The 16044-nt window shown below is 42.9% G+C and overlaps 1 protein-coding gene across 1 annotated transcript in view; it reads left to right on the top strand.

Annotated features, from left to right (window-relative positions):
* PCCA (propionyl-CoA carboxylase subunit alpha) overlaps positions 1-16044 on the top strand; it is a 353227-nt gene that overhangs the window by 328912 nt on the left and 8271 nt on the right. The window contains exon 22 of the mRNA XM_024739985.1: positions 9741-9881. Coding sequence (XP_024595753.1) covers positions 9741-9881 — 141 coding nt within the window. The remainder of the gene's footprint in view (positions 1-9740; positions 9882-16044) is intronic.

Below are 16044 nucleotides of genomic sequence, written 5' to 3'. Positions count from 1 at the left end.
CATTGTTGAAGAGCGCCTGGCATTGGCCCACTTCCCAGGCCTCTGGTGCTCAGACTCAGCACTGAAGAACTTAGGGGGGAAGGCCAAGCTCCCCAAAGTCTTTCCCCCAAAGTTTGCTTATTCTGCACCCTGTAGACAGCATTACTTTAACTTGAGATGAACAAAGAATAATTCACAGAGAAGAGGGGTGGGGACATAATAAAATGGTACACTTCCCTACCTGTGTGCTTATTTACATAGTTGTGGGTTTTTTTTTTTTTTTTTTTTTTTTTGGCGGCTGCATTGGGTCTTCGTTGATGCACACAGGATTTCTCTAGTTGCGGTAAGCGGGGGCTACTCTTTATTGCGGTGCATGGCCTTCTCATTGCAGTGGCTTCTCTTTGTTGTGGAGTATGGGCTCTAGGCACATATGCTTCAGTAGTTGTGGCACACGGGCTCTAGAGCACAGGCTCAGTAGTTTCGGCGCACGGGCTAGGTTGCTCCGCGGCATGTGGGATCTTCCCCGGCCAGAGCTCGAACCCACGTCCCCTGCATTGGCAGGCAGATTCTTAACCACTGCGCCACCAGGGAAGTCCCCGTAGTTGTGTTTTTATAACATTTCCTGTAAGCTGATGCTGCCCTAATTATAGATTTTCAAGAGAATGTTTCACTGTACCCCAAATTATACAGTGCTTTAAAAAGGCACCTTCTTTAACTGGTTTACCAAATACCTTATAAACTCGTAATTACATAAAGCAATTCAGGGTGCAGAATAGAAACAGCCTGTAATGTTAACAGATGTTAGCTGGTACTATTTGGGTACAAGGCTTTCAAAGATCTATAGTATTTTTCTTGTGTAGAATAGAAAGAAATGACTCATTATAGTCGTAACGTGTCACGGAGGCTCCTGATCAAACAGAATGCACATGTTCTATTTTGTGAGTTCTGTACAGTGTACTGTCAATGGACTTGCCTTTGTGGATGGGAAAGTGCCACTTATCCCAGCAAATTACCTTTGTGGCATATGTTAGACAGCTTGTGGGCACCTGGGCGAAGCAGAGGCTGGGCGCCTTTATCAGGGCACACCTGCACACAGCGTCCCACGGCGCCCAGCTCCAGGGAAGTTGTCCCATTAACAGACTCCTTCAGGAACCCGCTGATGACTTGCTTTCCAAGCTCCCCTTCCTTCCCTGCAGACCGGGAGTGGGGCTGGCTCCCCGTACAGTAGCTTTTCTTCTTTTCCATCATTTTTGGGTTTGTATTAAGGCACAAGTGTTTCAAATTACAAGGGAAGTAACCTCAGTGGAGCCCAACTGAGGAAATAAATCCTATTATTAAGTGCTGGATTTAATGTTTAATTAATTTCAATTTAATTTTCAGCACTATTGTTAAAAAAGGAAAGTTGCTTATCTTAGGATATTAGAATTGGAAGAACCCTTGTGATTAAAACACACAATAAGAAAAATTAGGTTAGATTTTTGCATTGTTGACCAACATCCCCTCTCCAGAGGGTGTTGTGTTTTAGGAACTAGCTGGAGATGTACACAAACTTACTAACTCATTTCATCGAAGTTTTGATATTAGCCTTAAGTTTTTTTCTGGAAACCTTTCCCTTTTTAGCCAGCATTTTGAAAGGTGAGTTGCTGAAATGGACTTCATGCATTTTTGTTGTTTTATTTTGTTAGAATGTTCCTCCCATCTCTATTTTTGTGATTCTTCCCTCAAACACTGCCCTTAATGAGATTGTTGCTTACTGCCGTCGAGGCTCCTTGTGGTGCATTGAAGTTCAAGAACCGACTTAGCAGTTAAAAAAATGAAACCTTGAGGCTAGATTGATTCATAAATGTAGCTGGACGTGTTGAAAGTGACACATTATGTCACTGCAGCATATTGACAGTGTCAATTGCATGTCCTTAAACAGCTAACCTAACTGAATGATTTACTTTGTGTTTAACTGCCTTTTTCGATTAAAGGGAGCAAATGCTGAAAAACTGGGACACAATATCAGAAGCCATATATTTTCTCCTGTTAACACCAGCATCGCTGACCCACAAGTGAGGGGTGTGTTGGAGTTTTGCTGTAGGCTGGGCTACTCTAGTTTAAGTGGTCTAAACAAGTGATTAATGATCAGGAGCGGGCCCTTACCCTGCTTCCAGAGCTTCCCTTCAGTGCGTTTCCATTTCTGTCACCTTGCTGCACGCTTGGGAGGCCTTATGTCAGAGTAGCTCACACTCTTTGCTGGCATTTGTTTCCATTTCAAGGGCCCTTGATGTTCCTTCAGAGTTGCTTTTTTTTTTTTTTTTTAAGTATTATTTAGCATTATGACCCAGACCTTAAACTGTGGACTTTGCAGTTGTAATACAGGTGTTCTGTTGCCCCCAACCAAGGAGCTGCCGGACTTTTCCCCCCAGGTTGCAAAGGTGATAACTTGAACGAGACGTTCTAGTTTCTTGGGACCTTGTTTTATTGTCTTGCACGTTAATATGGTATTTGTATTTCACAAGGCTAAACCGTATATAGTATTTCTTAGATGTGCATTTGCAATAGATGGATATATTAACTGTTACTATCAAGTTGAGAATTTGAACTATTAACTTTACTATAATAAAGTTTTGTTATAACGGTGCTAATTACTAAGCAGCTGAATTTGTGGAAAAGTGCACAGCAGTAATTTGCACCTTCTTGTTGCTTTGCTATTAAAAAAAATTTGTGAACACTTGAGCTTCCGAAGAGCACGCTTATCTATGGATCTTTAACAGCTGGACTTCTTGAGTATAGCATTTGGTGTCTGTATTTGTGCTTCTGAGATGCTCATTTTACACTGATAAGAGCTGTTGCGTGCTGAATGGGACATTTTAACAAGGAAGGAACAGCATTTTAAATCACTATGTGCTTTTGTTTATTTTTTTTTTTCTAGTTTTAGGGAAAAAAAACAAGAATAAAGATCTCCTTTCTCGTTCCTCCCTATCGATGTGAAATCACGAACTGCAGTAGTCAGATTTGAGTGTTTTGGTGATGGCATTGCCATTGTTTCAATGGCAGATAAAAATGGTTCTCTTCTGTTGGCTTCACATCCTCAGTAAATGCTTCTACATCATTAAAATCTTATTGAAATGGGAGGGAAGGGGGCAGGGTACAACCTTTAAAAGAGTGAGACATAGACATAGGACAAGACAAAAACTGGTTAGAACCAACTAGGTCCAAGATGGCGGAAGATTGGACTTCCAGTAAATCCTTAAACCTCTTTATACGCTCAACCTCATTATACGCTCATCGTAATACATTAGCATGCTAAACCACACGCCCACCAGCACCATGGCAGTTTCAAGACCCACCATCAAAGATCAAAAAGTGGGTGGTGGCCCACCTCCTGGAAATCTCTGCCCCTTCCCCCGAATAATCCTCCCACTCATTAGCCTATGAGATTACCCAGCCCATAAAAACTAACCACCCCATATTTCGGGGCCTTTCTCCTTCTGAGATGGCCCACACTCTGTGGAGTGTGTTTCTCCCAAGGCCATTCTTGCCTTTTGAGACAGACTGCATTCTGTCTATGGAATGTGTATCTCTCTAAAGAAATCCATCTCTCTTTTTTTTTCTTTAACATCTTTATTGGAGTATAGTTGCTTTATAATGTAATAAATCCACTTCTTACCTATCACTCTGTCTCTCACTGAATTCTTTCTGCGATGAGACTTAAAGAACCTGAGCTTCATTAAGTCCTGAGGTGAGATGTGTGATCTCAATTAAAAGACCGTGGTTTCAAGTCCCATCTGAGTTGCGCGGTTTAATTTTCACACCCCTAAACCAGCACAGGTTTGTTTTGTATTTTGCTTTGGTCTATAAGAACAACCTCAAGTCTTGGGAAAAACTTGTTTCTGCCCTGTGGATGTGTCAGAAACATCTGCTTCAGGTAGTTTCCAAGTGTTACTCAATAACCTGTGATCCAAAAACCCTGTTAGGGTGCTCCAACTATTTGAAAACTACACGTTCCGTATTTTTGTAGGCGTATATTCAGATTAATTCCACCTGCCTCTTATTTGGATTTCTGGCAGCTAAGAACTTTTAAAAGGAATTTGTGTTTTTAAAAAGAAATGCGAAAAATTAAATTTTCTTTCCTGATTCAAGAGTTCTTCTGTACTTTTAAGGGATCCTGTTCATGGGCAGAAAGGAGAGGTTTCAAAGGAACCTCATCTCCATATGGTTTTACTCGATAATCCTTTATCCAGCATCTTCGGCCCTCATTCCTTTGCTTTCTTGCCTGTGGCTACATTTCTATCTCTGCATCAATTAGCACAGTGATTTATACAACAAGCAAGCAGTTTAGAGGTAATGGTACACAATTAACATCTCATTCCACCATAAAGGGTATGCTAAATACCCCAGTCATTGCTTTCTCTGCCTGGAATTGAAATAAGTGTTTGTCCTAATTCATATGCTATCTGATGTGAAGTGGGCCTGCTTTGTACTGCACTACACCATTAATCTAATTATAGATAGCTGCAAATGAAGTGCTGTCTGAGCCGGGAGATTGAAGAAAATAGCCTTTTGTCATTTAGCATGACTCTGTGAAGCAAGATCACACTTTACAGGGCAGTACTGCAAAATGAGAGCTCAGTAATATTGCTGCCTGTTGCATCTTTTCTAATTACAACAGCATTGTAAACACAACTGGGTGCTGATATAAATAGAGCTGTAGATATGCTGTCATGTGGGTTGTCGGAGAAAGTCCTCCGAGTGCTGCTGGATTAAATGATGCATCCTTGATTGACAGCTACCTTGAGACCGTACCGATGGAGCTGTCACAGCGTTATGCTAACAGGCCGGCCCGGTGACTGCGGTGGTGCCAGGCGCTCTAACTGCTGTCTCTTCATTCCCCCTTCTTCGCCTGGGTGCACCTCCAGCAGGACAGCGCCAGCTTCAATTCTGTGTGCTTTCAGTATTGTTTCATGAACATTTTTGTTGGTTTGGTTTTGTAGGGCCTGATGCTGAATGAAGTAGAGGGGGAATGTATTTTGCCTGGCTTGGAACCCTCACTTTGTTCTTCTGCCAGTGTTAATTATGTATCTCACGAAGACTGTAGGAAAGGAAAACAAGGTTGAATTACAGTTCTAATCCCACCTAAATGCTTTATATCTTGTGGGGTTGGTTTTTTTTTTTTTTTCCTATTTTTCTGAAACACCGACGTTTTCAAAGATGCATCCTCATTTTTGCATCTAGTCATTTCTGTCACTTAAAAAACATTGACCGTTTACCTCTGGCTCAGAGTTAGGAAAGTAGACTTTTAGAGGAGCGTTTGAGTGTTAGCTCTCACTGCCATACGGTGGAAATGAAGACAGCTTAAGGGTTGGAGACCCTTGGGGCAGAAGGTGTAAAACTTTGAATGAGAAGAGATCCTTGTATTTGAAGAAATGTTTTTGCCACCTTACTTAGTGAAGGTCGATGTACAGTCTAAGGCCAGTACTTCAGGATGTTAAGATAATTGATGAAAAGTAATTGACAGTGAAGCTTCATCATTTATCCTCGAGTCCGTGTTGGCTGAGCGGGCCCACAGTCGATGTGAAAAAGCATGAGCAGTGCATCAGCTGTATGCTCCTCGTTGTGGGGAGAATGACGTAGGGAAGAAAACGAGCTGAGCCTACTTTACGAGGAAAGACAGGAGAGGCTCTGAAATCACGACTGAAAAAATACATAAACAAACCGGACGCATTCCTCTTGGAAGGGCCCCCAGACCCCTGAGTCTCACAAGCACGTGAGCACGTGGGATGTGTTACACTGCTGGTAGATCTGGAGGCCTTGGGGAGAAGCAGGGATTTAAGCCCCATGAGGAGATGCATGTGCTAAACTAACACGGACACCAGCAGGGCGGTGTGTCATGTGACCATCTGAGGGCAGCGTGTCCACCATGAGGGCTCTTTGCTGCCCCGGGGCGCCGAGTGGGGTGTGTGCAGGGCACGGCTGGGCATGCCCACTGGCAGGATGTTTTCGTTAACCAAGTCTGGTTAAAAAGCCATATCTCCCCCCAAAACCAGGACTGGCCCTCTCCTCTGCCAGCAGCTGCCCGGCTCTGCCCCCTACCTTTTCCCCGTGGTCAGGTTCCATTTTTGTAACAGTTCCATTGTGTTCCTTTTAATTGTCCATCTCTTATAGTTTTCTTCCTGATCCTTTTTACGTCTGGTATGATTTTTCTCTCTTTCTTTTGAACTTTTTGGGAGAAATTTTCTTGTTAGACGTGGTTTTACATTGCAGACACCACAAAATTAATTTGCTTAGAAGCCGGGCCTGGTTATTTGGTTATATGGTTATTTGACCATAGCTAGGTTATTAGGTAAGGCCTCTCTCCCGCCTGTTGGTGCCCTGTGGATCGGGGAGCTGGAGCCCAGGAGCACCTGTTCTCTGCTCCAGCTTACATTGCGAGGTGTGTTTTCAAGAATTTAATCATTTGACTGTGGTTTGGAGAGTACCGCCCTACACCCCCGGGGTGAGGTTCCATCCTCATGAGCCCGGGAGCAGCTCAGCTTCTGGCCCCACCAGCAAGCAGGCTCGAACCCTGATTGCTGACATCTCTCCAGACCTTGCAGAGGGAGTACCTCTGGCTTCTGCCAGGATTGTGCTTCTCTGTCCTGTCAATGAGCCTTTAACATCTTGGCCTCCCACCCCCAAAACATCGAGTTGGTGGTCTCTCTGCTTGAAAACAATAACAACAACAACTGAAAATCAAAACTCTCCAGGAAAGTTCTGAGGAGCCCATGAGGAATATTCAAATACTTAGCATAAAATCAAAGCCTGCACAGGTCACGGGGCATTTTCCTGAAATCTCTCACCCCGTTGGCTACTCTGCCCGTGCCCCCTAAGAATTCAGAGGAACCAATAAATAGCAGTTTTGATCATAAGCTCTGAAAGCCCTAGTGTACATTCTTAAATGACTTCTTTTCTGAGGCATCGAAAAGCTTTTACGGTTCTCACCAGGCAGTTCATTCTGATGGGCCCATATGCTGCTGTCCGCTCAGCTCCCATCCTGGCCTGCGCCCCGTGCCCCGCTGCACCGCCAGCCAAGGGGTTGTTTCCAGAAGCCGTGTTTGTGTGGGCACGCTGAAGGTCAGGGCAACATCAAAGGTAGTCTTAAAAAGAGAACCTTCTCTCTGCCGCCGCTTTTTATATTCAGAAAGGTCATGTCTCAGCCAACTATGTGCAACAGGGCCTCTCCTGAGGCACTTACGCCGTTGTTATTTTTTACTTGTGATTACAATAAGTCGCTTATCCCCCAAACAGATTTAAGAACAATAAACAAATACAAAAGGAAAAGGAACATCTCATCAATAACAAAGACTGCATCTAAAGGCATTGAGTTTTGTGACTCTTTTACATCTCTTTCCAAGCAAAGCAGGAGTCCTACAGAGAAAGGAATCCAAAGATATGAAAATTATAAAAATAGTAAAAGGATCCAGTTTTAGTCAGGATCTTGTCATTTCTGGGGAGACATGGAGCTTGGGACAGTCTTAGCATTTTATTTATATTAAGGCTCGTTTGTGATATAGCTAAAATTAGTTTTTAAGGGTATATATCCACGGTGGTGAAATGTGATAAGTCATATTGTCCTCAGTGTAGAAAGATACTTTCCCCGAGTTCACATTTTGAAGTCAAGTTGTGCGAAAAACAAGAAGAAAAAAGATCTGTACGCTCCGGGGAAAACCAGCCAACTGGGCCCAATGCTGAGCAGTCACGAGGAGGAGCTGCACAGGGTTGGTGCCAGCCAGGAAAGTAACTTTTTTTTGTTGACCCCGATGCTTCTAGTGATGTTGGATTTTCTTCTCCAAGGCAGACAGAGCACAGATACTAAAACTGCAATTTGGTACGATTATATTCTCCCCTCTCCCTGTAGCCCCCCTCCCATAGATTTAATGAAGGACTCTGAGGTACAATTCGTCGTTGATAAATAGCCCCTCTGCCTAGAATGTTTATTAGAGTGACAGCAGAATGCACTCTCCTTGCTTTTTTCCCTCACCACTTATGACTCAGATGAATCTTAATAGGAGCAAAAAGCTTTTATTTGCACTGTAATTTCACTTAAGGATCATATCCTTCCGAAACTGGCAGACACTTACTTGTACATCTTGATTGCAAAACACACACTCAGGAGTAAAGAAACATGCAAAAGATGTTATTATTCAACCTGTCACAGTGTCGCAAACCTGCTTGGAACTGAGGCCATCGAAGCTCTTCTGTGGGCCCTCCCGCCACGCCTTTTGAAACCAGGCCCCGTAGATTGCACACTTAAGAGATTTCATCGCCCCTGGACAGAGTTAAGGGTGATTCCATTTTGCTTTTGCCCCCCTGCCATCACGATGCCCACAGGAGGCTTTGAGTTACAGCAGCTTTTTCCGAACAAAATGGAGCTGCCTGGATACTGCATCTGTCTTCCCCCAGGGAAATGCACTTTGGTAGACATTTGAAAATCATCAGGTGGTGGTTCCAACTCCACCAAGTAACACTTCCTCCGGCCATGTTATTTTATTTCTGTTTGAACAGAGCAAACTGTGGCTCCTGTGTTTATTCACAGAGATCTAGAATTTTTCCCGCCAGGCAGAAATTCCCTTTATTAGAAATGTTCTGTTTGACTGAACTGCCTTTAACGTACCCCTCATTATTTGAGAGCCACCTACAAAATGTGTCATTAAAGTACTGGGCTGTGCAGATCTTTTTTTTTTTTTTTTTAATTTATTTTTATTTTTTTAATTAATTTTTTTTTGGCTGCGTTGGGTCTTTGCTGTGTGCGGGCTTTCTCTAGTCGCGGCGAGCGGGGGCTTCCCCGTGCGGTGGCTTCTCTTTGTTGCAGAGCAGGGGCTCTAGTCGTGCGGGCTTCAGTAGTTGGGGCGCATGGGCTCAGTAGTTGTGGCTCGCGGGCTCTAGAGCGCCGGCTCAGTAGTTGTGGCGCACAGGCCTAGTTGCTCCGCGGCATGTGGGATCTTCCCAGACCAGGGCTCGAACCCGTGTCCCCTGCGTTGGCAGGCGGATTCTTAACCACTGCGCCACCAGGGAAGCCCTGCAGATCGTGTTTCTTTCGGTGGTTTTAAAATCTAGAATGATTGCCTCTTAGTGCAGAGGATATTCACATTGTATTTCATCTCTATCAACTATAACCATCTTGTTACATTGGAAAGAGCACGTAGTGTTGTGCCTAAAAAGAAAAGCTAACTTTTTCAATCGTGAACATAAGATTTTATGCCACTGGAAAGAATGTGCATTTTTAAATATTATTTTGCCCAAAATGAACACCAAAAACCCTTTGTCTTAACTTACTAATACATAGTCCAGCCACTGTCTTGGGGGGAGCAGGCAGTTTGACACGGCTGTCTGCTGCCACCTACCGGTGTCTTCTGGCAGCACTCCTTTCTCCCGTGGGCTGGCCCAGCTGTGGAATTTGTGTCGATTGGGATAAGTTTGTAAGTGGTGAAGGGAATACAAGGAAATTCTCACTGTTTTCTTTATAAAGTTTTGAGGTGTTTTTTTAAAAAGATACAGGGTGATTACTATTTATCATTAATTAATTACCAGAGTAGTTCTACTTCCAAGAAATTTCTTAAACAACCGGCTCACAACACATGACAGGAACAAACTAATATATTTTGCTTTTGTGTACAATTATGAAAAACCACTTGACTTGAGAGATGGTGTAATTTAAAAGCTAAAAACTGATTTTGAATGAATGCTACATTTGAGGAAAAGTTCATCATTTAATCTCACTTTCTTTTCCCTTTAAGTACAAGGTGCATATCCTAACCAAACTCGCCGCAGAATTGAACAAATTTATGCTGGAAAAAGCGGCTGAGGACACAAGCAGTATTCTGCGCTCCCCAATGCCTGGCATGGTGGTGGCCGTCTCTGTCAAGCCTGGGGACCTGGTAAGGACCGTACTTCTGTGTGTGTCTGTGTGTGTGTCTCGGGGCTGTTGCAGGCTGAAGCAGGATCTCGTTCTTGAGTCATACGACCCCACAAAACAGCAGAGGAGCTTTTGTGCATTCTTTGTCCAACAGTTTCACATCTGAATTAGGTTAGTAACAATATCTCTGAGTGCCTCTCCTCCCAAATGACCGGGGACTGGAACAGAAATAAGGCCAGATTCATTGTTTTTTTGGCAAATTTAGTGTTTCAGGAAGCATTTCATTTAAAATTTCTGTTTACTCTCTAGCTCTCTGTGGTTTAAGCATCCTTAGAGAAGTCATGCCAAGAAATGATCCCCCGATGGGGGAATTTTTTGCACATATTCTGGAATAAATTGGAAGGGTACTAAGGAAAGTTAATTCCGTAATCTGTATAGTACCAGAGCACTTCCGAAATAAAATTTAGGATCACAGTTTGAATTTTTTCATCTTGACCTTGTGACACCAAGGCACAAATCAAAGCTATGTTAATATTTCCTCACATGTTCAGTCTCAAGGTAGCATGCTATGGACAAAAGGATACATTCACTGTAGCAGCGCATAGATGGAAATCTACTGATCAGCAGCAAAAGTAAATAGAAGACAAAGATGCAACCAGAAGGTTTCTAGGGAGCGCTTTAAGTCCCCACATTTTTGTTTATGTGCCGGAAGATAACATCCAAACATGACAGTCTTTAATGGATGACACGGTGATTCCATTTTGTATTTCAATTATGTCACAGGAGTTTTTATATTTTCCTATAAAGATTACATTAAAACTGCCTCTGTATTTCTTTATTAACGTAAGTAAAATAACGTTGAGGAAAACTCATGTAGTTGGTTGGCATTAGCTTCTAGAAAAGTACTTACAGTAGATGAACATTAAGAAAAAATGATCAGTTTCAGCTGTTTAAATGATTAGCCCTGAAACTGATATGTAAAGTTGGAAAACTGACTCAACAGTTGCTTTACCTGATGATATAGAAATGGAACAACTACCAGCTTTTCTAGAAGAGCATAAAAGAGGTTCAGGAGCTGTGAATTGTTAGGCTTGCTTTGAAAGCATTGACATTGCTGGAAGAAAACACTCATTAACACGCTAGTGTTAAGGATTTGGGAGAGGCGATGCTTAATGAAGATTCTGTGTTGAATGTCGGGGAGGGGTTTGTCTTGTATCTGTTGGTTCTGAAGGATTAGGGCCCTGAGAAGACAGCCCCTTGGCCTTGACGTTAAGAGTGTCTACGCTGACTACATTACCAGAGCAGTCAGGACAGTCTCCTGGTGACTAGAAGTGTAGGTTGGTAAACAGCGGGAGGGGTTCTTGTTGTTGTTTCCATTTTCCTCCTTAAGCTTATTCTGGAAGCCACAGAGGCTGTGTACAGCCATCCTGAGCTTGTCAGGCCTAACTGTGTGGCTTTAATTATAAAATCACATTTGTGCTTGGAAAAAGAAAAATACACATTTCACTGAAATCCTCACTTTTCTAACACCTGAGTCAGACAGAACCTGAGAGGAGGGAGGAGGAGGGGGTGGCAGCCCCTGCTGGGAGCCTGGGGCGGGTGCAGTTCAGGCTGTCAGCTCCCCTCCCCAGAGAGCAGGGGGCCTGCAGCCTCCTTGTTGCCAGCAGCTGCTCCAGATACCAGAAGGGCTTAGCTTTCGTACTTTCCATTTCCTGCTTAAGAAGTTAACGTGGGAAAGGCAGGGCTTTTGGTGGAATGGAGCAGTGTGGTGTTAGTCTCGGTTCGTGGGGGGAGCTCAGATACTGGAAACCACCACTGATAATTAAACGTGGGTATTCAAGACTGGTTTCGTTTGAGAAGGCACTGGGGCCTGTATTTTATGTATTTCTCTAAAGTCAGAGCATACCGTGGGGGGTTGGGGGGTGGGTTGCTGAACCGCCTCCTGGTCTCTGGGTCCTCTTACTTGTAAATAAATGCTCTGCACACGCATGTGCCTGGGCTGGTCACGGAAGGCCTGCTTTCATTCCTCTCTCCAGCTTCCAGTGCCACTTTTGGTCCTGGCGGAACTTCCTTCCATATTCTATACCATTGTGTTTTGATAAGACAATATTTTCCCTTGAGTTATTATTTGTGAAAAGTGTCCCAAACTGCTAATAGCTAAACCAAAAGCAGGGGGTGGGATGTTTAATCGTCGGCTCTTATAACAACTTCTAGAGTTAAATCTGCCTTGTGTAATTAAAACAGTCGAAAATTTCCTTGGACCTAAGGCACGGCACATACTTGAGGCCTTTATAAGAAAATAACACTTGTAGCTTTTAAGTTTTGCAGTTGAAGATTATTTTAACACCGTAGGGCGTGTTGTCTTGTCCTTAGCAATAACACTAGCTGAGCCAGGTTCCACTCTTATCAGTAGGAAGATAACGGAATCAGTCATCTCTGTGTATTTTCAAGGAAAACAAGGACCAAAAGCACAGCTAAGGGCTTACAAGTATTCTATTTTTCTTTGTAATGTTATTTTTAATAGTTTAAATCCCAGTTGTCTGTAATTTTTATATTTAGCATAAGTAAAGCTTGACAAATCTTACAATGGTGAGCCTGGCAATAACCTGCTCCACAAAAGTGTCATAGACAATAAAGGACAGATCTGCTCTGCGAAGTAAATAGCGTTAACAGAGCTTAAGACGCTCAGGACGAAATCATCCGAGGTGGCCATTTGGAAGCGGTCAGTGTGCTCAGAGAGCTTTGTGGGGAGAGGTCCCCCTCCCTCTCAGCTCAGAAGCTGGCTTTTACTCTAAGTGCTTGTTTCAAGTTCACCCAGCAAACGTCGCTAATACTTTTTCAGTGTCTGTTGCCTGCTATTTAACATTAAATATGGTAGGAAAATCATTTCTGAAATGATTGTATAATAACCTTTTTGAGTATGTCGGGAGGGGATGCCAGTTCATAAGCAGTAAAATGCATACAAGCACGCAAACCAGAAAGAAATGACGTCGGAGTGGATTGAGAACGTCTAGAATCACACGTGTAATTGAGGAAACAGTTGCCAAGAATGACTTTTACGTGCCTTTCCTATGTGCCTTTTTTGTCTGCCTTCTGAAAATATTTTTACAATAACTGATTTTCATTTCAGTTTGAAAAATACCAATTTTTCTGTACATTTAATAATATCATAAACCAGGGGCATTTCTATAATCAAAGTTAGCATTTAAAAAATAACTTGTATTAAGTTTTTCAACTTCTATCTTTATGATTCCTTGAACAAAAATATTAAAAATATATATTCTTTCAGAATAATGCTGAATACATTTTTTCCCCAGCATTAGACTTACAGCTGCCGAGTTTGTGGCACAATTTTCGTTTTGACTTTGGTATCAGAAACAAAACAAAAAATAAAAATGAGGCAACCCGTGGGGATATTTTAATATTGCTTTTAATTAAGATGGTTTCTAGTTACGTTTAGATTCTGCAGTCATCTCAGCTTTGCATCAGAAGTATTCATCTTACTTAGTAACATCACAAATTAAGTGAGACACGAACCAGAAGCAGGCTGAATGCCCGTTTACATTTCCTTCTTTCTTAATTATTATATTGTGAGTTATTAGTTTGTAGGACCAGGTAAAATGGTAGGTGGATATTAAGTACCTGTTGCTGCTTTTTCTTACCTCTTGGTCTGTTCGATATTAGTAAGACAGAATTCAGAGTATCTGTGCGGGACTAAGATGAGGAAGATCCGCTTGATGACGGAATTGACCTTTAGCAGCAGAAGGGTAATTAATTAGCTGTTCGAGATTGCTGTTCTCATGAACAATGTCTTAGGCAAAAGTGGTATATACTATAAAAGTGCACCAAGGAGAACAGAAACTGTGTAATGATTTCTGGGAGAACCACCCAGATTGCGCCCTGATTGATATTCCTCCGTCCATGTGCTCCTTTGGGGAGAGGCCTCCAGGCAGGGGGACACCACCGCTTTGGAGACACAGGTGCCCTGTTTCAGAGAACGATATTCACACCTGCCCTTTGTCCCTAAACCATCTGTAACTGAGCTTACAGCTGATGTAGGGGAAATTGAGAATAAACTTGGCATGAGACCTTTCTTTTCATTTCTGGAAGAAGCAGGATTTGAAGCCTCCCTTGGCCTTAGGTCTTCCCCATGGGAAGGGCCGGGTGGGGGCTTCCTGACGTGCTTGTCTGGCAGTGACCCGTTGGCTTCACGCGGCCCAGTATCGGTAGCTGCATCTTTCCCTGGCAGAGGTCCTGGCTCGGCTGTTTGATAGATTTTCCAGTTTCTGGATGCCTTGATTTACACTCGTGAAGTAATTGCAGTGATTAAATTTCCATATTTTATAGCAGTGGTTATTCAAATGGTTTACTTGACAAGTTGCCAGTTTTTCACCTATATACCTCAGATTGTATTCGAAAGCAGGTATATAGCTTCATGCATTCATTATGTAACATTTTTAAACTTGTAAGTTATGAAATATTACAAACATACAGAAAGTTGTAGAGAATAATACAAGTACTCATATGCTCTCTGCTCACGTTTACCATATTTGCTTCAGATTTTATTTAACAATAAAACATTGCTTATACGGTGAACTTGCCCCGTGGCCTCTCCCCAGGAGAAATCCTGTCCTGCCCTCTTCAGAGGTAATGGCTATCCTGAATTTGGCCTTTTTATCTTTTCCAGATGACATTTATTTTTGAATGTTATGATTAATTTTTGTTGGTGGTAACAGTTTGGGAATTTTTACAGTTTAACTTAATGATAATTATCAATATAAGATAAAATATTTTTATAGATCAATAAATATTGTAGACAAGTCTTCTACAAGTTTGGCATTTGATTTTATTTTTCAAGGGAGGATCTACTTGGAATTAGAGGGTATGTTATCTTTGTTTTAAACACTGTTGAAGATGACAGTCCCCAACCTTAACAAGATTCAAAATATCTCCTCTCACCTTTTTGCTTAAAAAAAAAAAAAAAAATTAACAAATTTAAAAAAATCATTATTTCACTGAGTCCTTTAAAGCAGCCTACTTCACAGAGGTGGAGGATCCAGACTGATTTGTTAAAGGTACTATAAATGACATCAACTTGAACTGGTTCTCTTTGTACCTTAGAGGTTCTGGCTCCAGTTTTAAGCTAACTTAGAGGATGGTAGGGAGTAGTAATTTGCTTCATTTTAAGGAATTTTCGGGAAAACTGGGCTCGTTGTATACTGGCCGCCTCTCTGTGTTCTGTCCCCAGCCTGTGGGCTCCCGCTCTGACGCCCAGGCACATCCAGGGAGGAAGCCCCAGCAGCACCCTCCCCAGTGAATCGCTGGTGATCAGACCCGTTCAGGGAGGCCTTACACCGCAGATAAGGGGCTTGGCAGCGTTTCTGTCACCTGCCCTCTCTTTTCTTTGTAATTCGATGATGGCTCCTTCCAACACTGCTTACATACTGCCCTGTTCCCCGGGGTCTCTTCTCCCACCCTCTTTACGCGAAGATCTTGGGATGGGAACGCATGTTTCTTCTTCAGGAAATATCAGGGGATATTAACCAGCCTATCTTACCGGCTCAGAAAGAGGAAGTTATTATACTCAGATCCTCGCAGTGCCTTTTTCTTCCGGGACCAGGGCACGAACCCGCGTCCCCTGCATCGGCAGGCGGACTCTCAACCACTGCGCCACCAGGGAAGCCCCTCGCAGTGCCTTTTAACCAAATCTGAGATGTCTTTTCCTTGTGGCTGTTAACTGCGTCTTTCTTCAGATCTAAGGGCCTTAAAATTCATTGCATTCAGGCACCTGTATTCTAAGTAGCACAACCTTAAAAAACGTAATTGAAGGATTTTCACTTTTGTGGACTCGGCAGCAGGGTTGATATTGATCCCTGCTTTCGGGTGGCGGGTGCAGCAGAAGGGGAGACTGCGGCGGGCCGCTGCGCCCTCCAAGCCTTCTGTCTAATCTGGCAGAAAACACAGAATGTAGGGCAACAAAAGGAGGCTCCTTTTTCCATAAAAATTCTTCCTCCCACCCACCCCTCTTCCCCAAAAAAGGGGACTTGATTTTTCAGCTGCACAGTGATTTGGTGCTCACTCTTGCATTGAAACAGTTGCTGTCTGAACAGGCAGGAAACAGTTCTCTTTTAATTGCTGAAATCATTCGGAAGTGCTTCATGCCCGGCTTCTATACAGCAGATGCT

The sequence above is a fragment of the Neophocaena asiaeorientalis genome, unplaced genomic scaffold (genome assembly GCF_003031525.2).
Source record: "Neophocaena asiaeorientalis asiaeorientalis breed wild unplaced genomic scaffold, Neophocaena_asiaeorientalis_V1.1 scaffold9, whole genome shotgun sequence".
Classification (NCBI taxonomy): Eukaryota; Metazoa; Chordata; class Mammalia; order Artiodactyla; family Phocoenidae; genus Neophocaena; species Neophocaena asiaeorientalis.
The sequence above is the reverse complement of the archived record's forward strand: the minus strand, read 5'-3'. Positions and strand labels throughout refer to the sequence as shown.